We start from the raw sequence: 22,259 nt of genomic DNA, 5'->3' as shown, positions 1-22,259 counted from the left end.
GGGCACGCGCTCCGCAAGGACCCGGAAGGGGGGACTCGAAGATGTATCTGCACGCCCACGCTCATGGCGGCGCTATTCACGAAAGCCAAAAGGTGGAAGCAACAGAAGTGACCACGGACGGCTGAGTGGATAAGCGGAACGTGGGTGCCACGGTCTGAAAGGTTGTGTGCCGCGGCCCCCTCCCCGCCATGCGTATGCCGAAATCCTAACGCAGATACGATGGCATCAGCAGGTGGGGGGGCCTCTCGGATGTACGTAGATCGTGAGGGTGGCCTCTTCAAGAATGGGATTAATGTGGGGCGCCTGGGTGGCTCGGTCGGTTAAGTGTCCCACTTCGGCTCAGGTCATGATCTCACGGTCTGTGAGTTCAGCCCCGCGTCGGGCTCTGTGCTGACCGCTCAGAGCCTGGAGCCTGTTTCAGATTCTGTGTCTCCCTCTCTCTGACCCTCCCCCATTCATGCTCTGTCTGTGTCTCAAAAATAAATAAACGTTAAAAAAAATTTTTTTTAAAAAAAGAATGGGATTAATGCTCTTACGAGAAGCCCAAAGACGTCCCTTCTGCCACGTGAGGACACAAGGAGAAGTTTGCACCCCAGAAGAGGCATGGTGTCACCCTGATCTTGGACTTCCAGCCCGTAGAACTGTAAGCAATGAATTTCCGTTATTTATAAGCTCCACACCCCCCTCCCCAGCCTGTGGAATTTTGTGATATATATATATATATATATATATATATATATATATATATACATGTATATATATATATTCAATGGAATGTTATCCGGCCTTAAAAAGAAGGGAGTTCTGACACCTGCTACAACATGGACGAAACCTTGCGGACGTGGTGCTGAGTGAAAGAAGCCAGACGCAAAAAGACCAGCACTGGATGCTTCCACTTGTATGAGGGACCTCGAGTAGGCAAATGCATACAGACAGAAAGCAGCTGGTGGTTGCCAGGGCTGGCGGGAGGGGGAAATGGGGGTGTTTGAGGGGTAAGGAGTCTCCGTTTGAGATGATAATGTTGTAGAGACGGACGGTGGTGCTGATTTGCCCAACAGCGTGACTGCACGTAATGCCGCCGGGCTGTACATTTCAAAGACGGTTAAAACGGCTAAAATGGTAAATTTTGACGTGATGTATATTTTACCAAAAATGGTAAATGGTAAAAAAAATGAAAAATGGGAAATCCTAGGCCACTGGCCTGTGTTCCCTGTACACGAAGCTGCTCAGAGATATACAAGGGTCAGAGTATCACAAGATACAGATCATCAGGGCAAAGTGGCCTTTTCCTTCACCTTCCAGAAGGGGGCCACCCTCTGCCAATAAGACAGCTCTCAGGGCGCCTGAGTGGCTCAGTCGGTTAAGCATCCGACTTCAGCTCAGGTCACGATCTCGTGGTCCGTGAGTTCGAGCCCCGCGTCGGGCTCTGGGCTGATGGCTCAGAGCCTGGAGCCTGCTTCCGATTCTGTGTCTCCCTCTCTCTCTGCCCCTCCCCCCCATTCACACTCTGTCTCTGTCTCAAAAATAAATAAAATGTTAAAAAAAAAAAAGTTTTAAAAAGATGGCTCTCCAGCATCCCTCCTCAGCTCAGTAGCCAGAGGAATTTAGGGATTTCTAGGTATGTATTTCATTTTCAAATCCATGTTTCAGATAGATAGATAGATGATAGATAGATAGATAGATAGATAGATACAAATCACACAAAAGGAGCAGCCCAGAGGCTGCAGGACCACAAGCCATGGTCTCCCAACCCACTGGGGAGATGGTCAGGGAGAACTGCCTGGAGGAAGCACCATGTGAGTTGGGTTTTGAGGGGTGAGTAGGAGTCAGCCAGGCAAAGGCCGAAGCGGAAGAGGGTTTCTGGCAGGAGAAACAGTCTGTGCTCACCTGGCAGTGAACCGACAAGTTTGGTGGCTGGTGATGACAGAGTCCGTAGGAACCATGTGCAGGCTGGGTGTGGGTCACGCCAGTCCATGTGGGGTTAAGTAAGAACTCGTCCCAGCGGGTACTTGGGGCAGTGAAGGGGCATTTTGGGGATAGACTATTGGCAGAGAGCCTCGGCCTGGCTCCGGCCATCAGCTGCATGGACAAAACCCAGAAGAAGACAGGTTTGCTCATGCTAGCGGAGTGCGCAGGACCCTTTCCTGTGCCTGCTGGTCATCTGGGGACCCTTGCTGCGGTCCTGTGGGTGATCGTCTCTGTTCGGTTCCTATCACAGTGACCCGGAAAGGTGGACCATCTCCGAAAGAAATAGGACAACAAATGACAACAGACCCTGGGCATTTGATGAGTTGTGGCCATGAATATCCTCTACGGTTAATCCTTTGCAATTTCCAGCTTTGGGGACCCTGGAAAAACAGCTCCCGAGGGCAGGGGTGGGCTGTCTTGCTCACGGCTGTGCCCCCTCACACAGTGTGTGACACATAGTACGTGCTCAATAAATAGTCGACGAAGATACGCTCGGCACAGACAGAACTGGGCACCATGAGGCCGGAGATCCCCTCACCAGCCACACGATGGGCCACCTCACCTCAACACAGCTCTGTTCTCAACTCTCTACTCTCGGCTGCAAAGGAGCTCAGGACATGATTTAAAGGTAAAACAAAACAACAACAACAAAAAACCAGTGTTTTGAAACACAAATATCCCCCTAGAGAAGTATACAGATGTCTGCCATTTACTCTGAAATGTGTCCAAATAAGAGAATGGGTTGACAGGTTGAGAGAGGGGCGGATAGATGGATGGGCCAGGACAAGCACAGGAAAAGGACCACGATAGCAGCCAGCACTGAATGGCTGTGCGTCTGCCACAGCGAAGTTGACCTGTTGGTGTTTGGAAATTTTTCATAATAAAGTGTCAGGGGAAAGTGACCTTGGGTTAAAAGGCCAACTGATTTGTGCATTTGGAGAATGAGGTGGGGGAGGCAAAGCAAGAGGCAGAGGTTGGGATGACCCAAGCAGGGGGTGCCAGTTTGGTAGCACTCTGCTTTTGTGATGTGGACAAGCTGTACGTCCAAGGACACGGGGTTCCTTCAAGTGGTTTGGGGGGGGAGGGGGTGCGTGGTGCTCCAGAATCTGCTGATCCAGGGAGGGAGAGACTTCAGTGAATGGAGAGGGTAGCTTGTCCCCAGCCGAAGCCTGGCCCTGGAGGGGCCGGGGTCTTGATGGGGATCCGAATGAGGACGTTGGTTGGATCAGCTGGGGTGGGGGCGGGGGGGGGGGGGGGGAGGTGAGGCGGGGGGCCGGTGTAGATGGTGTCCTCACGTGTCAGGACGTAGCCTTTGCAAAGGTTCAGGATTTACGGGACAGCAAAAAGCCTCCCAAGATCGGGTCTGGGTCAGCCTGGGTGCCTGGCCCCCACCTCACCAGCTGTGTGAACTTGGGCACGTCTCTTCTCTCTGAGCTGGAGTTTTCTTGCCCATAAAAGTGAGGATAGAATGTAGCATGCACTTGAGAGGCTCTCGAGGGTCACATGGGATGAGGTCACCACCCTGAGCATCCAGTTTGGACCCGAGCTGCCCACCGAGGCCTCTGGCCACACTCAGTGGCATGGTCCCTCCCCTCTTCCCTGGAGGGGGCTGCACTGAGTCCCCGGAAGGAGGAAAGTTGACCTCGTCAGGGAAAGTACTATCAGCTGATTGCCAATGTGCTGAACTCCGCCCCATCAGCCGGCAGACAGCAGCAGGCACCCATTTTTGAAATCAAGCTGAAAAGACCAAGTCTGCCTGTGACTTCCGGGCTACAAACTGTCACAAACTGTCTGACTTCTGGGATACAAACTCCTATCAGAGCTTTGTCTTCCTGGGATGGGGGCTTGCTCAAGATCTCAGCCAATGGGGCAGGCCGGTGAGCTCCAGGGCAATCACCCAGGCAGGCGGCCTGCCTCTTCTGGTCCAGGTAGTAAGTCAAGGCCAAAGTGCTTCCTTTAAAAAACACTTTATTGCACACATCTCCTGGCGGGATCCCCCCACCCACTGCACCTGGGAAGCAGCTCGTTATGGACCTGCCTTTCCCTCCAAAACCAAGGCAGCCTCCCGCACATGGAAACATTCAGTTCCCGAGTCAGCGTGGAGTCCCACACCCTCCCCGAATGGGCCCCAGGATGGGACAACAGATAATTCCTCTTTCTCCCATCCCTCACTGCCCCCATGACACCTTCACGTGCCAGGTCCGTCACTGGCTGATGGCCAAACTCTGGTTTTTTTTTCCACTCAGGCAGTGGAAGAATCCGGGCTGGTGGGGGGCTTCCCTGGGCAGCCTCGTCGGTCTCTGAACCAGCAAGGTTCCTCAGACAAACTTCCCATCCCAGCCGGGGGGGGGGGGGGGGGGGGGCAACTGCCCCCATCGCCGGCACCCAGGAACTGATGGACGGGGCCGGGACGATAGCAGGCCCCCGATGCCGTGCGGCCTCCAGAACCCAGTGCTGGAGGGCAGGTCGCAGGGGCCTCCCTGAGCAAATTGGTGTGGCCCTCCTGGTCCAGTCCTTGCAAACCAAGAGCTCTGCCCCTTGGGGCCAGATCCCTGCCCAGACATCAAGGCACCAGGTGAGGGGGTGCCGGCAGAGGGGCCCTTCGAGGTGAGTAGTGGCAGTCCCCTCCGTGACACTCATGAGCCAGCTGGGCTGTGAGCCCGGTGACCGTCTGCCTTCTGCCTTCGTGTTCCCAACCCGGCCACGAGGCTGCACGCAGGGGACCGGGGGGCCGTCCTTGTCCTCCTCCCAGGGAAGGGGCCAGCTGGGAGGGCTGGGAGCCACACGGAAGCTGTCTTCAAAGGTCCTGAAATGTGCGGCCAAACAGTTCTGCCCATTTGCTTTCCCTCTTTCGAAAACAGAATCAGCGCGGCCTTACCAGCGAGACGTTCCTGGCGCTCCTCTAGGGGCCACGTGGGGAACGACATACCGTTTTATTCTCTTAAAAAACCATTCATGCCCTTTCCCAGGTGACTTGACAGTTTCCGAATAAGCATCATGACAAAAAACCAGGCTGTTTCTGCGCTTCCTTCCTCGGCCTACTTATTCTGCCGAACTATGTAAGACGCTTACAATCAGGAGTTGGTCTCAGTAGAAAAATAAAAAGATTCTGTGATCTGATATAAAACGAGCCCAAGAGAACACCTGGAGCCCGCACACCAGGCACTGGAAAGCAAAAGGAAACTGGGGGGTTTGGTTTCAATGTGATTCAGGGATGCAGCAAAAAAAAAAAAAAAAAAAAAATGATGTCTCAAGAGACACCAGAGCCAACTTCCCAGTGATGGAGAGGAAGTTATTTCTGCTCGGAAGGGGCTCTCCTGAGCTTTTTATTGAGACAGGAGTGAGTGGGAGGCCAGCAGCCCTGCAGAGATGCCTAGGGTTTTGGGGGTTTTGGGGTTTTGAGGGTTTTTTTTTTTGCTTTTTTCTTTTTAAAAAGCAAACCCCCACGGTCCTGATGAGGCCTGCGGTAGGCGGGTCAGCGTGGTTTCTTTTGCCCGTGGTCCTGAAAGTGGCCGGGTGGGCCGGGGTCAGGTGGAGGCTGGGCTGTCCATGGTGGACAGGAGGTGAATGACTTCGGCCCGCTCTGCTGAGCTAATGTGCTGGCTCAGGTACACTATGCAGTCCACGGCCACGTCAGGGTTGTCTTGAACCAGGCTGCAGGGGGAGGGGAGAAAAGGGCAGGGGTCATTCCTGCCACTTAGTTCAGGGGGTCCTAGGGCGGTCGCTAAGAATTCCCGTGTGGGGCCATGCCATGTTCCTGGGTGGGTGACAACCCAGGCCTCCCAAGTCTCTTTGTGCCGTGGTCACCGTGGCGGGAGAGGGGGAGTGGTCCCATACGGCAGGAGGGAATTCTGGGGGTCAGAACACTTGGAAGGACAGTGGACCCTGTCAGTCACTAGCTGTGTGACTGGAGACCCAGTATTTCCCCTAAATTTCAGCTTCATTCCCTAAATGGGGTCCCACATGATCGACTAGCCATCTCACAGGGGACCCCATGGGAATGGGGTGAGCAAATCCTTTGGAAAGGCTGGTACCTACGGCCTAGCAGTTAAGAACGTGGGCTCTCCCAGATGCGCTCTAGCCGTGACCTTGGACCAGCTGTCCTCTATACTCCAGCAAGGAATACAGCCCCCGAGCCGTGGACCTCGCACGCGAGGCTGAGCTGTAGGCCCGGGGACCATGCAGCGTCGTAGAGTCAAGCTGGCACTCTGGGGTCAGGCGGCTGGCGGTAAATCCGGCGCTCGCCAAGAAGTCCAAGGCATGGGCGGGTGGGCGGGGTGGCCACTTACCGTCTGATGGCCTTGAGGACGGAGTCGCGCTTCAAACACTTGATGTTCTCGCGGATGGTGGAACGCAGGCCGCCCCCGCCCTGCCAGTGCTGTTCCAGCCACTTTACCACCATCTGGTTGTTATCCCACAGGTAGGCCTGGGGGGAAGGGGACAGGCAGCCTCAGAGAGGGACCCCTGAGCAGGCTGGCCCCGGGAGGCAGGCGCGCACCCACCCACCCACCCGTCCTGTCTCCGCCCAGGCCCACCTTGACGGCCCCCTCCGTCTCCACGAACCACCGACGCAGCATGGACTGGATGTGCACGTGGCTCAGCTCACTGCTGGCCTGCAGGATCTCCTGCTTGACCTGGTCCTCCAGCAGGAGGCGGCGCAGACGCCAGTACAGGAAGGCGCGTGAGGTCTTCCACTCCACGATGTCCTGCGGACGAGCCCCAGGCCTGAGCCCTCCGAAGGGGCAGGGGCGGGCAGAGATGCAGGGTGCTGCCCGGGGCGGGGCCCTGGGCTAGGTGCACGCTCGGTGATCATTCCCGTTTTACAGGCGGGGCAGCTGAGGCTCGGGGCGGGGGGGTTGGCGGGGCCAAGATTTCACCGGGACTCTACTCGGGCTTCCCAGAGGCACGGAGGGGCTTAGGCTGGCTGGGAGGGAGCCCCACACACAGGGGTGGTAGGTGAGTGTAGGGTATCTTCTTAGGGGCCGAGCGATGGGGTGGGGCTGGTGAAGGCCAGTGCTGGGCGGGAACAATCCTTCCCAAGTCTGGCCCGTGGTTAGAGACACCCATAGAGGTCAGACTGGTGGTTCCCAAACCTTGCTGCCTGTTGGAATCGCTTGGGGATTTGCAGCCATAGTTATACGGGGCTCCCACCCCCTGATACTCTGATTTAATTGGTCCGAAGAGCCACCTGGGCACTGGGATTTTTTTTTTTTTTTTTTTTTTTATCGCTCCCCAAGTGTTTCTAACATGTAGCCTTCGAGCCCAGATCTGCTCCGGTGGGAAACCAGGTGACCTTAGGATGGGGCATTCACGTGGGGCTCCCACAGCTGCAGGCTCTTACAGAGATGACACCCTTCTCCAGCATGCCGTGGGCCCGGTCGTGGAGGTCGGCGAACAGCACCGCCACCTGGTGGTAGATGGGCAGGAGCAGGTCCTCCCGGGCCTTCAGCTGGCCCTCCAGGTCCTTGCGGTCCTTATCGGAGAGCTCGGACACTCCTGTGGGCAAGGGCACAAACCAGGGTTTGCAGGACAGGCCTGCGCTCTGATTCGGAAGCTGCCCCCAAACCAAGCTGCTCGCACGGTCTCAGAAGCGTGCTTACCATGGCGAGACCGCATTCAGCGTGCAACCCTAAATGCGCCCCCTTCTCGGGAAGAACCACTGTGCTCACGGGCTACGATCACTTACTATTTTCCACACATATTGCAAAATACAATTAAGGGGATATTATGAACAAGCCTGGGCCAATTTCACACCTTAGATGAAATGGACAAATTCCTTGAAATATACAAACTATGGAAGCTCTGCCAAGAGGAAACAGATCCCCTGAATAGTCGTACATATAATAAAGATGAATTTGTAGCCAGAAACCTCCTATCAAAGATTTAAAGAAATAATGCCAATTCAGACTCAGAAAATAGGAGGGAACACCTCCCAACTCATTCAAGAGATCAGCATTTACCCTGACACGAAACCAAAGAAATTACACACACACACACACACACACACACACACACACACACACACACACTCTAATAAATCTTATGAAGGGCACAGTTATAAAGACACTGTCACCCAATATGGACTTTTAAAGAGAATTACATCTAAGGCTACAAGTGAAACAAAACTATCACTCAGACAAAATTGGTAACACACTTCAGGTCTGATGGAAAATTCGAAAGGGACATTTTGCTGTGCAAATTCTCATCGTCCTCACTGGCCCCAAATACTTCCATTGTTATATTTTATGTGTGTTCAGAAATAAATACACTAAGGCACTAAACACACTTTTTAATGGTAAAGGGCTGATTTTGCTATATGAACGTGTTTAACACATCCCCCGATTTTTGGAGCTGTCTTCTGGCACGCCGGCACTTTGTTTTTACCAGACTAGAACCCCCCGGGAGGGGAGCGGGCTGGGTCTCTCTTGCCCTCTGAGACCTGAGGCGTTCCCACCCCTCTCACCTAGCTGTTCCACGAGCTTCTTATAAACTGGGTCGATCCTCCTCATGGTCTTTATCAGATCTTTCTTCCGGAACTTAATCTCCACTGTTCCCTCCGGCTCCAGAATGCTCGCCCTGAAAAAAGAAGAGGAAGGGGTGGAAGGTGTAGGAGATGTCCCCCCAACAACCTACAGCCAGGAGACATGGGGGTAGAGACAGGAGAGCCAGGAAACCCGGGTGTGAGTTCTTAGATCTTTCACAGACTCACTCTGTGACCTTGGGCAAGTCAGAGGGGACTCTCCAGTCATCTGCTTCTATATCCATAAAATGTACAGGGGCTGAGCCAACTTCTTAAAATCACGTTTTCTGAACTCTGGAATGCCCTTTCGGCTCTGAGAGCATAGGCCTCTTCTCCAGAACAGCATAGCCCTCCTGTTCTTCAGCTACAGCCCTTTGTGACTTTCCTAATCTCTGCTCTCCTCGGGCCAGGGTACTGTTTCTGATCTCCTCCAAGCTCACAAAGGCACAATGAAGAACTCAACATGGTTCAGTATGAGCTGGCCCTCTCACTCACCCCCACACTGCCCCCTTCATCCTCTTTTGATAGTTTGGAAGCCCCAAGAAATACTTGATGTAGCTCTGAGCTTCCTGGTGGCCAGAGTGTAAAGGTAATGATGACCCCACTTGAGGCTGCTCATGTCCCGAGTCGTCCTGGAGGGCGGACCTCAACAGCCCCCCGTGATGGTCTAGGTGCACTGAAGGCGGGACAGGTGTCGCTCATGTGCACCATATCACAATATCTACCATGATGTCTGGTACATAGTAGGTACTCAATAAATAGTCACTGAATGAATGAATGGATAACAGACACAGGAAGAGGATGCCTATATTTGGGGCAAAACTACTCCTGAGGTCTTGATATCCTACACACATGTAGCTTAGAGTCTTCCTTTCTTTTTTTTTTTTTTAATTTTTTAACATTTATTCAGTTTTGAGGGACAGAGTGTGAGTGGATGAGGGGCAGACAGCAAGGGAGACACAGAATCCGAAGCAGGCTCCGGGCTCTGAGCTGTCAGCACAGAGCCCGATGCGGGGCTCGAACTCACGAACTGCGAGATCATGACCTGAGCCAAAGTCGGACGCCCAACCGACTGAGCACCCCAGGCGCCCCAACTTAGAGTCTTCACTTTAAAGTTACTCAAGCACCATGTGGCAAGTACTACTGTCATTGTCCTTTCTGTAAACGTTCCTGGAATGAATGAATTCCTCCTTAACAAAGTGCCACAGGTTTCTCTCTCCCGACGAACCAGTAACCTCTCAGGCAAGTATCTGTCAGTCATTTGTTCAGCCAGGATTTCCCAACCACCTGCTAGCGGTCAGGCATTGTGTGAGGCCCTGGCCTATAAAACTGAATAAAGCACAGCCCCTCCAGGAACTCACAGCTTGGGCAGACTCAGAGCCCAGGGAGAACTAGAGGACTGGTTATGTTTCCCTTTTTATCCTGGCTGCCAGGAAGCTCAGGTGCCATGAACTCTCCTGATAAAATCCACCTGTGCACTGGATGCTAGTTTCAGACTGGTAAAATTGGAGCCTCTCCATCCTTCAGAACCTCAGAATGCCCTGGCAATTCCTGGCCAGTGGCTCAAAGATGATGGGGCCTCGGGACTGGGGGTGAAGGGAAACGAGGCTGAGGGTCACACACCCACCTGCTCTCTTTGTCTGCGTACGTTTCTATGCACAGGGGGTTGATGGAGGAGTCCACGACCACCCAGGAGCCCCCCCGGAGTTCCCCGTTGGGTGGGATATAGATCAGGACGGGCTGTTTGTACTGCCTGAGGCTGTCCACGATGTAGGCTCCAAACTTCAGCACCTGGTCGTACATGTCTGAAAGCAAAGCAGTTAGTGGCCCGGTGAGGAGGCTTCAGGCCCCAGCACCTGCCACACGCCAAGCCCCCAGCCGTCGCTGTCCTGGGGAGCCTGAGAAAGCGTGTTCAGCCGGGATGCTTCGCGGCACCATGGAAAGGGCAGTAGAGGAGGCCAGGTACAGACTGCACCCTTACTGTCCGTGTCACCTTGGCCAGGCCACTCTCCCCTCCCTCACACTGGGGCCTCTCAGTGCCTCCATCTGTAAAAGGAAGCGTAGGGCAATCTCAAGGGTCCCTTCCTTCCAGCTCTGACTCCGGGATGCCCTCACCGGTGACTGCCCCCCGCCCTGTCCTGCCGTTCCTAGCACACGGAACCCTATCCAGCAATAGCACAGATCCTTCCCTCCTGCCCACAGACAGCATGGTCGTTATTTTCCACCAAGACAAGGCTCTCCGAGTACCAGGCACCTTATGTGGTTAGGCTGCAATAATAAAATCAACCATCATCATGCCAGGAGCTAACACCATGCACCCGTGATCAGCTCATATCAAACCCTCACTTCAGACCTCTCTCAGGTTGGTCTGACTCTTAGCCCCTTCACAGGAAGGAAAGTTCCCGGGGTCGCCCACCCTGCCCTGCCCCTCACAGGGTGACCTCTGGCTAGTCACACTAGGAGCCCTCAGTTCCTCATCTGTGAAATGGGTGGATGTTCCCTGAACTGCTCCCATCCTTGGAGGTTGTAGGGGGGCTCGGCTAAGATGATGACGCGACAGCGCCACCTGGAGGGGGTTTCCCTGTCCTGGGTGCTGACCCCGCAGCTTTGGGACACCCACAGGAGAGGTGGCTTTACCTTTCATGCCACCGGAGAACCCCCTCCAGTTGGCAAAGATTATCAGGGGCAATCTCTCTCGGTTGAAATCGTTGATGGCCTGGGCCGTCTTGTAGGCTGAGTCTGGGAACCACACCTGGCCCGCCTGCTGGATTATCTGGAACACAGGGTGCCCTGGATCAGACTCCTCTGTGCAAGACCAGCGAGGGGACACGGGGACCGTCTTCTGAGCCATACCCTAGAGGGCAGGCAATCTGATCTGCGTTGGCACCCACACCAGAGCCAGGGCTCACAGGGAAGGCCCGAAGCTCACCTGCTGGGGGCCCTGCTTCTGCAGCCCAGGGAGGTTCCTTCTGCCTCATTTACAGGCTCAAAGGGGTGCCAAGCCAGTCCAGGCCATACTGAGTCCTAGGACCCACCCTCTGGCTCCTGAGCTCCTCCCATATGTGCCATGGCCCAGCTAGAGTCAGTGACAGCGACAGGGACAGGCGCAGAGGGCAGGAGGGATTCCCAGGGACCTGTCACCCCCTGAAGAAGAAAGACAGCGTAGGACATTTATGCATCCCGCAGAGACAGTGCTGGAGACGGGCGCCCCTGGGGCCAAGGACTCCCCTGAGGCTGGAAGGGCAGGCGTGTGACTGCCCAGGATCCACTCCGGCTGGCTGAGCCAGCTGAAACCACAGTCCCAAATTCCCAGCCCTCTGACCTTGGCCTCAGAATCCAGGTTGGCAGGGTCTGCAGGCACTACCACCTCCACGGTCCGCGTCTCCACGGCGATCACTCCAACAGGGATCCCCCCTAGCCTGTGAGGTGGAGCAGGGACGAGCGGGGAGCTGGGCGGCAGCCCCCTTGGATCCGGGGGTAGACGGGTCCGCCCAGCCCCGGCTGACATTCTATGGGCATCCTGGGTACCTGGGCACTAAAGGCTGGCACGCGGGCACGCGTGCAGAAGCGTGCACAGCTTTTACTCTGGCGGGTTATTTTACTGGAAGGCAAAGAAGCCGTTCCAAAGCGGTAAGAGCCTCCTCGCCAGCCGGCGGGCTGGAAAGGTGCCATCGGCGCCCTTCTTGGGGCAGCAGCCATCGTGGTGACGGGGAGGGTGAGGCCAGTGCAGGAGCAGCGCTCTCCACTAGAACTTTCTGGGACGCTGTGTTGCCCCTGGGCCATCCAGAACAGCAGCCGTGACATGCTACCTCGTGCGGATGCTCAGCACCTGAAACGTGCCAAGGGCAACAGGGGAACGGAATACACCTTCCTCTCTCAAGTCACCGAGATTTGAATTGCACGCGGCCAGCAGCCACCGCGCGGGACGGGGCGGGTCTAGGCACCGAGGCGTGCTTGCAAAGGGGTGGCGGATGTGGAGCCTGAAGGAGCTGCGGCTCAGAGGATTCCATGACATTAGTCACTGTCACCCGCCTGCTACCAGCCAGGCTGGAGCCAGGTGCATCCCTGGGTCACTCGTGACTACGAGGCAGGTGGAGAGAAAGTCTTTAAATAAAGGAAGGGTTTCCGTGTAGAAGAGGGAGATCTCATCGCAGGTCTTAAAAAATAAAACACTTAGGGAGGAGGGATGAGCTGTTAGTACTAGGCTTAACATTTGGTATTTTAATACTTATTTATTGCCCGGGAGAGAAATAACAGCACCAACAAGGACAGGAATAACAGCCGCTGGCACTGACGGAGCACTTGGGGTGTTTGAAGAGCTTGACACATGTCCTCACAGCAGTCCTCTGGGGGCAGGATTATCATCCCCGTCTTGCAGATGAGGACGTAAAGGCCCAGAGAAAGTGAAGGACCTTAGATCTGACTCCAGAGCCTGGACTTGTAACAACTACCTCGTGCCACGATCTGAATGCTAACTTATAAGGATAATTATAAGGGTCAATTATATGGAGAGGATCCCGCAGGTGGCCAGACATGTCTAAAATGATGACGGCTGCACCACTGAGGGGTGAGCTGCTCAGCTCTGAAAGCATCCAAGCGATTAAGCCGTCCACCAGCTCTGCGTAGACAAGAGGGCTCCTGATCGTGGCCCTCGTGGAACAGACCTCATAGTTTTGAGTGTCTGTGTAGTTTTCTGGTGGGAGCACCCAGCGCTGTCTTCTGATTCCCAAAGGGGCAGACTCTGGCCCCCAGCAAGCAGATGGCTGAGATGGCCTTTCCTAAGGCCACAGAAAAATCCAGACTTTATGAAGAAGTTCAGCCTCCAGAAAACCATCCCCCCAAATTGGTTTTCCTTTCGGAAAGCCCTGAGGCCAAAAGGAAAGTGTTCTTGGGGGTCACCCAGGAGGAAAGGACCCATGGCTAGTGCCTAGGAGTCCCAGTGCCTGGTGAGGCCAGGCGAGTGCAGGCTGCCCCGTTCCCAGGGTTACCTCGCTCTTCCTGTCACCACCGTCTGGGCCCAAGGCGCCATGATTTCCTTGAAACTGCCGTGGTCAAAGAATCCACTCTGCCAGGATCCCTTCAGAGCTGTGGGCAGAAGGGCAGAGGCCCAGGCCAAGGGGCTGGGTTGATGAGGGTCCCCATGGTCTGCCTGGTGGGGCAGACAACCTGACCTTCACAGCCCAGACACCTGTTTCTCCAGAAAACCACACAGACCCCGACCCCATTAAAAGAAAGCAAAGCAAAGCAAAACAAAACCTCCCAAAAACACGGTTGCAGAAAATACCCCAAGTCAGGAATTCAGCCCATTTGGAACATCCAACCATATCAGCTCCTGCCAACGCCAAATGCACGGAGATCCTAATCCCAAGGATCAGCCCAGGAGGCAAAGAGAGCTGACAGGGCCCCTTCAGAAGATGGGATTTGGGGAAGGGACCACCTGCCCGGGAAACCTCATCCTCAATGTGCCGGCAGTAGCTTAATAACATTTAAATGTTAACTGGGGGCCATCTTCGATTTCAGAGAGAGAGACAGACAGACAGAGGGAGAGGGAGAGAAGAGGGGAGTCGGGGAGGGGCGGGGGAGGAGGGGAAGGGAGATGACTTGGGGAGGGGGAGGGGACAGAATATGATGATGCCAATTGCAGCCGTCCCTTTAAAGGAAGCATTGGCGCCCTGGTGTCCGTGACTCTGGTTTGGCCAAGGAGAAAGGAGCCAGGTGACGCGAGGGTCACAAGCCGCCAGCGAGGGAGGCTGGGTGCCTGAAAACAAAGGAGCCCAACTCCCGTGTCTGCCCGAGGGCTGGCCTGACCAGATGGAGAAAATGGTCAGAAACAAGGTGGACATTTTTTTAGTCAAGATAAAGCCATCCCCCTCAGAGCTCACGGGGAAGAAAGCTCGAGAGAGGCACAAGAGGGGCACGCGAGCCGCGGGGTATCCTGAGCCGGCAGCGCCCGGCGCACCCCTGACGGGCACCCCTCCTGCACCACGCAGCTGGACAGGCAGGCGGATCCCTAAAGGCAGCGGCGTCTGAAATTCCAGACTCGGGATCATGGTAACGGGGTTAGCTCAGCTTCCCTGGGGTGTTCTGCTTGCTCAGGAGGTAATCCAATACCTGCCGGAGAAAAGCTTGCCCCTTTCAGAGAGGGGGTGGGGGGGGGGTGTAGTCTTGTCTCTGAAACCCTGATGTCCGCATTTTCCTATGTAACCACGGGGCAGCTCGGAGGGAGGCCAGGCCCCCTGTTGCACTTCCCCTGCATCTGCCAGCCCGAGGACCCAGAGCCTGTGCCCACGGCTTCTTTATTAACGACTTAGGAAAAGTATAAAGAAAAGTGCCCCCCACCCCCAGCCTCCACTCCCTCTGCGTTTGATCTCAGGTGTCCCCTTCCGGGATGTGTGACCAAGGGAGGATCGGGGCTTCTACCAGAGGGCCCCTTCACGCCTTCTTTTCAGAAAAGAAACCCAAGAGCCAGGTCTCCGGCAAAGCACTTAGGGACTCACTTGGGTGAGGCCGTCCTGCAAGCAGCCACCGGGGGTCGTAGGGAGCCCTGGACGGGAAGAATCCAATTTCTCGGTCGATGGGGTCCGAGGGTGTGGTGATGGGGACTGGACTGCGATTATCCTAGAAAAGAAAGCGGCCTCAGTCTTCTGTGCCGGTCAGCCATGCCTGTGATCTGCTTCTCCCCTCCGACCATGATCATGCCTGCCTGCGCAGCAGAGCCCTGCCCGAATTAGCCAGTCATCGCCAGCATGAGTGGCGTCTGGTGAGGGCCTGCCAAGGTGCAGGCTCCCAACATCATGGTACTGAATCACCAAGGGAGCTCCCTAGGGTAGGTGCTATTGTTATTCCCATTTCACAGATGAGGAAACTGAGGCTCAGGAAGATGCACGGACTGTCCCAAGGTCTCACTGCTAGCGATGAGGAAGCCGGGAATCGGATCCAGCCCGACTGCAAAGCTTCAGGGTTCTCTATTGTTCAGTGTTACCTCTTTTGATGAGACGCAAGGCCACCCCTTTATAAAGGATCAGCACATAGCATCTTACAATGGCATTAAAATTTTCTTTTAATGTTTACTTAGTTTTGAGAGAGAGGCAGAATGCAAGCAGGGGAGGGGCGGAGAGAGAGGGAGACGCAGAATCCCAAGCAGGCTCCGGGCTCCGAGCTGTCAGCACAGAGCCCGACGCGGGGCTCGAACTCACGAACCGTGAGATCATGACCATGAGCCGAAGTCAGATGCTTAACCAACTGAGCCACCCAGGCACCCCAGTGGCATTTTTTTTTTTTTTTAAAGCAAAGAACAGCTAGACAGAGCTGGGTGTCTGAGAGGGAAGGAGGGAGGAGTGAAGAAAAATTAAGCCCAGCCACAAGGGTGGCACTTCCTGGCTCCCAAACTCCCATACCACCCAGCAAGTGAACCTGATGACAAAGTCTTCCAGACTCTACGGTGCAGAGTGGGGGGGATACTGGACCTTTGGCATATAGGACAGCCACTCCAGGATGGTGTACACGCCCTCGAAGTCATCTGGCACAGTGACGTGGGAGACGCCGTTGTAATGCATGATCTGCACGCCGCCCAGCTGGTTGTTGGAGGTGTAAACCTCTCTGCCCAGGACCTGCTTTGACATGGCAAGGTTAGCAAGGGCCCGCCCGGCTCAGGCCCCTTCCACCTGCTGGGAAGTCATCTCCCTCGGCGGTCCTCAACCCTGGCCGCCCGTGACAGTTACCCGGGAGTTTTCAAAACTCCCAATGCCCAGGCTGCATCCGGACCAATTACAGCAGAATCTTTTGAGGCTGGGACCCAGGCATCAGTACTTTTTCCTTAAACTTCTAGGTAGGTGGAACTCTGCGGCCCAATTTGAGGACCAGCGATCCAACCGATTACTTGGGTCTTCTCCAAGGTGAAACCCTACCGGGTATTTCTGATTTGGCAGGTTGGCGCCGAGGCCTGGGAATCTGCATTCGTAACAAGTTCCTGGGTGATGCTGCTGCTGGTTCTGGGACCAGACTTGCAGAACTTCAGTGGGATTTTATCAGACATTATCTTACCAAGGCTTTTACAGCAACGTGGGGTATGTTTTCATACAGTGAAAACAGAATCCCAAACCGCACGCTCACCAGGCATCATGGAGACGGAAGATGGGACGGAAAGACACCAAAATTTGAGTAGGAGCAAAATTACTTTTTTGGGGGATGGTCTTTTTCCAATTTTCTACAATATATAATGCCACCTTAATAATTTTTTAAAATTTAAACTGTCAGCACACAAGAGTTTTAGCACAAGAGCCTAACACTTAGAAAAAAATTGTTTTGGCTCCTGAGAGACCCAGATGAGTACAAATTGGAAAAACAGCTCCTAGCTCAGTTGGAATGACACTGGTTTCATACTGAGAAAAGTCCCCCATTGGGAGACAGTGGTTATGTTAAAATGAGTCCTGGCCCCACACGCCCGCCCCCTACAGTCTCCTTTTCGGTCACCTTGTTGAGAGCGCTGGCTCCCGTCAGGATGATGTGCGAATTTTCCACCTGGATCACTCGCTGGCCCAGCCTCACCAAGTAGGCCCCGATCCCAAGGGCTCGGCAGGTCACCTGTGGAGACAGCAGCCCTTGGGAATTCCGGAGGCAGGTGTGGCCCGGGGTGGGAAAGCCCAGGAACCCACTGGGCACACGTGGAGGGTACGATTTGGCCACTGGCAGCCTGGCTGGTGACCAAATGGCACAGGCACAGGCCACTTCTTCGCGCTCACCTAACCTTGGCTTCCAGAAAGAATGTGGTTAATGAAGAAGAGTGTTGTGAGGATAGACAGCAGACACAGAATGTTCTGGTTGTTGCTTCACACAAGGCATAGCTTATATGTAGTTCTTCTGAGCCATGGTAGCCTCTCACACAGCCACAGGGCATCTGGGAGTGCGTGCAAAACTGGTGATATCTGACTAAGGTCTATACCAAGGTAAGAGTGTTGTGCCAATGTCAATGTCCCGGGTTCGATAATGTATTATGTAGGATACTGCCTTGGGGGAAGCTGGGTGAGGGGGACAGAGGACCTCTCTATACTGGCTTGTAACTTCTGGTGAGTCAGTCGTAAACTTTTTCAAAATTATATATATCTATATGGCTATCTATCTATATCTATATATATATATATATAGATAAATACATACATACACACATATATATGTCATCATATATAATTATATATATGATATATGTCATATATAATTATATATTACATCATCATATATAATTATATGATATGTGATATGTCATAATGTATATAAATGTTATATCATTATATGTATGTGTGATATGTGTTATCATGTAATTATATATTATATATGTCATATCATGTCATATATATGTCATATATCATGATGTCACCATCATAATGATATATATACATTATGACATATATCATATATATCATGTTGATATAAATGATATTATATATGATACATATAAAAATATGTACTTTGGAACATATAAAAATACATATCTTTTGTAGATATTAATATATATAGATTTTGAAACATATATGAAATATATGTAAATGAGATGCAGAACACTAGCCTAAGGAAGACACTCATGGCCACATTTTCCACCCTGGAAACTGAAGATCCAACATCAAATGTAAAGATAAGGTCTTAAACGACAATCTACCATGAAAGAATAGTATTACCAGAAACAGCAAATATTTTTGAAAAGGCCAAGGGAGAGAAGGGGGAGATATTCATTCAGTACCAATTAAAACCAGACAAAAGTTCTTCTAAATACTCAGTACCTTTTAAATAAGAAGACATTGGACTGTGGTTCAAACACAACTATAAAAAGATACATTTTGAGATAATTGTTAAAACTGACCCCCGGACCAGGTTTCAAGGATATTGAAGAATTGCTGTTGATGTTGGTGTAAGAACAGTACCGTCATTTTGTAAAAAAGCATGGCGGGGGAAGGTCTTTATCTAGTAAAGATCTGCATCGGAGCATCCACAGATGGAGAGACAGGGCCAGGGGCTTGCTTTAAAATATCCCCAAACAGGAGAGCAGAGGGGCCGCGGGGGGCAGGACGAGCTGCTGGCTGACAATCACCGGAACTGCATGATGAATGCACGGGACGCTTACAAAGATTCCATAAGAGAAAGGCGAAAAGGAAAAGGAAGTATAATAGGAGGCTCACCAGACTGATGGTGACGATCTCTTCGTAAGCTAGGGAGGACTCCCCTGCAATCATGCCCGAGCCCTTGAGGTTCTCCACGCCCAGGCCACGGTCCTTCCCGATGATATCCGTGATGACATACCTTCACGAACCGAACATGGATTCAAGACCAAGCTCTAGCCCAGAAAAATTCAAGGCGGACGCACTTCCCCAGGACCCAGGGCAGGAGGGACGGACGAGCAAGGTGAGGGAACAGAAGGTGACAAAGCAGCCAGGGGTGAAAGGAAAGCAGAGGTCTAGGACCTTCACAGTTGGTCCTGAAGTTTCTAGAAGGGCAAGTACAGCATCAGTAATTATCACCCTTCCAACCAAAGATGTCTGCCTTGCCCCCACCCTGCCTACCTCCAAAAACCATCTAGAATAGCGTTTGGTCTACAGAGAGATGGGGAAAGCCACTTAGTTCACAATCAATCAATCAACCAATCAGTCAGTCAAAAGATTCTATGGCCACAGAAGTGTAAGCCACTAGACAGCCCAGCCCCTGTTAAAGATTCACAAGACACTGCAACCGTTAAAGGTTCTGAGAAGGTCTGCAGTAAAGATGCTTTTTAGATCTCCTTTAAATCCAGTGTTCCTCAACTTACTTGATTATGGAACTTTTTCTACACTACCCACCTCCCCCGCAAACATATCACCAACTAACATTCCAGAAAACCTAGCTGGGAAATTCTGATTTTGTCAACCTCACTAAAACAAAACAAAACAAAACAAAACAAAACAAAACACCTGCAAAATTCCCTGGAAAAGATAGCTGGTAGCCTTGAACCTTCTCACTGGAGCAGACTCCCGCCTTGCCTACACCTTACCAGCCTGCCAAATTGCTGCTGTGTCAGTCTGGCTAATCTGGGCATAAACATGAGCTGGCAGCTCCGGGGAACCCATCTAATTCTTCTTGCGTGATGTACTATTTTTATGAAAGCTGTGACTCATTTTGGGATGGCAAGGAAGGGCTCGCCCTGAAGACTTCCCCAGGTGTCTAAGTCGTCGGTGTCCAGAAAGCTCAGGGGTCCCCACTGTACAAACACCACCACCCCATTTGAAAACGTCATCCACAAGCCCAGAGGCAAAGAGAGGGATTGCCCATTAGCAGCTGAGGCGCGACCAGAGGCAAAATGAAGGAGCTACCTGATAAATTACTTACCTGGACTCTCCCTCTTCCTCGATGTGTTTACAATGGACAGAGTTTAGGGAGCTGATTCTGGTGTAGTCTTGAGGCGTCAGGTACAGGTATTTAAATCCCTTAAAAACATATATACTCCAGTGAGGCTGTGAATTCAGCTCCCTGCACTCCACAGCCAATGTTTTCTATAAAAAACCACGACACTATAGGGGCGGAGGTTAATAACGAGTCAACAATGTGTTAACAGCCTAGTTAACATGTCTGATGTTAATACCATATTCATAACGGCTATAAACTGAAGGTCTGATCAGTGCTAAGAGCTTTCCACTCATCTTTACACACAACCGCACATTTTTCCTGCTCTGATCCAGTTCCTCAACGATCTTTTCATCGTTGCTCCCCTGAAGGGTCTCTTTTGTTCCCTTATTGCCAGCTCCCTCCACCAACTTTTATTATATAGTTTACGAACCATGCGTATGTATGCGTATGTATATATGTGTGTGTGTACGGACGTATGCATGCTTTTTACATGAAAAGAATAATTTTTGCCCCTCTGGCAGAGGCGGGATCACCCCCTTGAGAATGCATGCTTTGCCTGCAAAAAATAACTGTCCCCTGCAGTTCCCCGTCGTGAAATGCGCCCTTTTCTCTCATTCACTGCGCCTTTATCGTGGCTCGTGTCTCTACGTCTCCGAGATCATTTCTGAGAATTCTCTGAGGCCAGGGACTATGTCTCATTCACCTTTGTATCCTTCATGTACAGTGTGCATTCGTGCTCAGCCTATATTAGCTCAACGTTTACAAACTTGTCTTCATTATCGTTCCCCTAAGGTGCCTTTTTAGACATTTCTTCCTAATTGCCACCCCGTCTCATGAAATGTTAATACTGATCAACTTTATACGCCTTTTGTGTGCTGTTCATATGTCTGTGCTTTGTACACAAAGACCGCGAAGATTTTTTCCGCCCCTCTTGTGGGCGCCATCACCCCCACCGGGTGGCCTCACACCGCCAGGCTGGCTTTGTGACGTACTTTGTGGGGGTCTCCTGGGTCCACCCAAGCCACCTGGAACATGTGCTTGATCTCCTCTGCAAGGCTGATACAGGCCCCGCTGTTGGCTGCGAGGTAGATTTTGGGGATACCCTCCGCCCGGGCCATCTCAGACGCACGCAGGTACAAAAGGTCTTCTTCCAGGCCGAAGGACCCAATGCGGAAGGTGATGTCATTGCTGATGACGATCGCGTCCCGCCCTTCTGGATACTCTCGGGTCTTAAACCTCATCTTGAAGGCCACCATGCCCACCTGCCGAGGGGATGAACGCACAAGGAAAATGGTTTGTTTCTTCAGGGGGACATTTTTGGAAAGGGTGATTCCAGCCAGGGGCTGGGCTCTGCTGAATTCTTGCCTCATTTCCTCCAGGGAGGCGGTTCATCTCCACCAGCTGGCCCTGAGGGTCCAGCACGAGCTCGGTGTATGTCAGGATGTCTTTGGGGTACTTGTCCGCGGAGCCCCACAGTTTAAGGAGAGCCTGGGGACAGGGAAAGAAAGAGAAAACCCGAAGTCACCATTAGGGAGGCACATTTTCTAGTTCTCTCTTTCTTTAAAGCATCCACTCTTTAAAGCACGCACAGAAAAACCACACAGAATAATAAATACCCAAGCACCTACCTCGTGGTTCTGTCAAATCCTAATTTTTCCGCGGTTGCTTATGAATTTTTTTAAAGGAATAAGAAAAATGCAGTTGAGGCCCCTGGTGTAGCCCTCCCCAACCCGTCCCTCCAACCCCTCCCCAACCCCACATAACCATCTGTCTTGAACTTAGCGTCTACTAGTCCCGTGCATGTTTTTATGCATTGTATATGCATCCATTTAAAATGTGCCGGGCGCCTGGCTGGCTCAGTGGGAAGAACACGTGACTCTTGATCTCGGGGTCATGAGTTCGAGCCCCACGTGAGGATCGAGAGTTGTGTGCTCTTGGCACCCCTGCGTGATTTTAAAATTTAAATAAATGGTCTGGCCCTGGACACATCCTTCTGCACCTTGCCCCATTGGCTCCCCCATAGGTGTGAGATATTTATCCATAATGAGAAATTTAACTCTGGTTCATTTTTTTCTACTATTCAGTTTCCATGGTGTGAGTAGACCATAATTTACTTATCCATAGCCTTTTCTAAGGAACATTTAGGTTGCTTCCAATTCTACAGTATTAACAATAAGGCCGTAACGAGCGTTCTGATGGTCTCGTCTTATAAACCTGGATGAGAGTCTCGCCAGGTAGGTACCGAGGAGCGGAATTGCTGGGTCACTGGGCTGGTGAAGCTTCAAGTTTGATCAATATTACCAAACTGCTCTCTCATTTTTTAATGTTTATTTTTAGTTTTGAGAGAAAGAGAGAGAGAGAGAGAGAGAGAGAGAGAGAGAGAGAGAGACAGAGCACAAGTGGG

At 52.4% G+C, this 22,259-nt stretch overlaps 1 protein-coding gene across 6 annotated transcripts in view; it reads right to left on the bottom strand.

Moving 5' to 3' along the window:
- Nucleotides 1–3,919: 3,919 nt before the first annotated feature.
- ACACB (acetyl-CoA carboxylase beta) overlaps nt 3,920–22,259 on the bottom strand; it is a 107,592-nt gene continuing 89,252 nt past the window's right edge. For 3 of the 6 annotated variants that reach the window (XM_078435681.2, XM_078435682.2, XM_078435683.2), the window contains 16 exons: nt 21,221–21,343; nt 20,848–21,117; nt 19,838–19,935; nt 18,658–18,778; nt 16,961–17,071; nt 15,955–16,098; nt 14,986–15,106; nt 13,477–13,573; nt 11,811–11,907; nt 11,126–11,261; nt 10,116–10,293; nt 8,432–8,544; nt 7,310–7,464; nt 6,504–6,674; nt 6,258–6,394; nt 3,920–5,622 (listed from right to left, as the gene is read on the bottom strand). In XM_078435681.2, coding sequence (XP_078291807.1) covers nt 5,496–5,622; nt 6,258–6,394; nt 6,504–6,674; nt 7,310–7,464; nt 8,432–8,544; nt 10,116–10,293; nt 11,126–11,261; nt 11,811–11,907; nt 13,477–13,573; nt 14,986–15,106; nt 15,955–16,098; nt 16,961–17,071; nt 18,658–18,778; nt 19,838–19,935; nt 20,848–21,117; nt 21,221–21,343 — 2,199 coding nt within the window. In that variant the 3' untranslated portion in view covers nt 3,920–5,495. The other 3 variants (XM_078435684.2, XM_078435685.2, XR_013551345.2) reach the window with 3 other exon arrangements.

The sequence above is a fragment of the Panthera onca genome, chromosome D3 (assembly GCF_046562875.1).
Source record: "Panthera onca isolate mPanOnc1 chromosome D3, mPanOnc1 haplotype 2, whole genome shotgun sequence".
Taxonomy (NCBI): domain Eukaryota; kingdom Metazoa; phylum Chordata; class Mammalia; order Carnivora; family Felidae; genus Panthera; species Panthera onca.
Note: the sequence above shows the minus strand (reverse complement) of the source record. Positions and strands in the feature narration are given on the sequence as shown.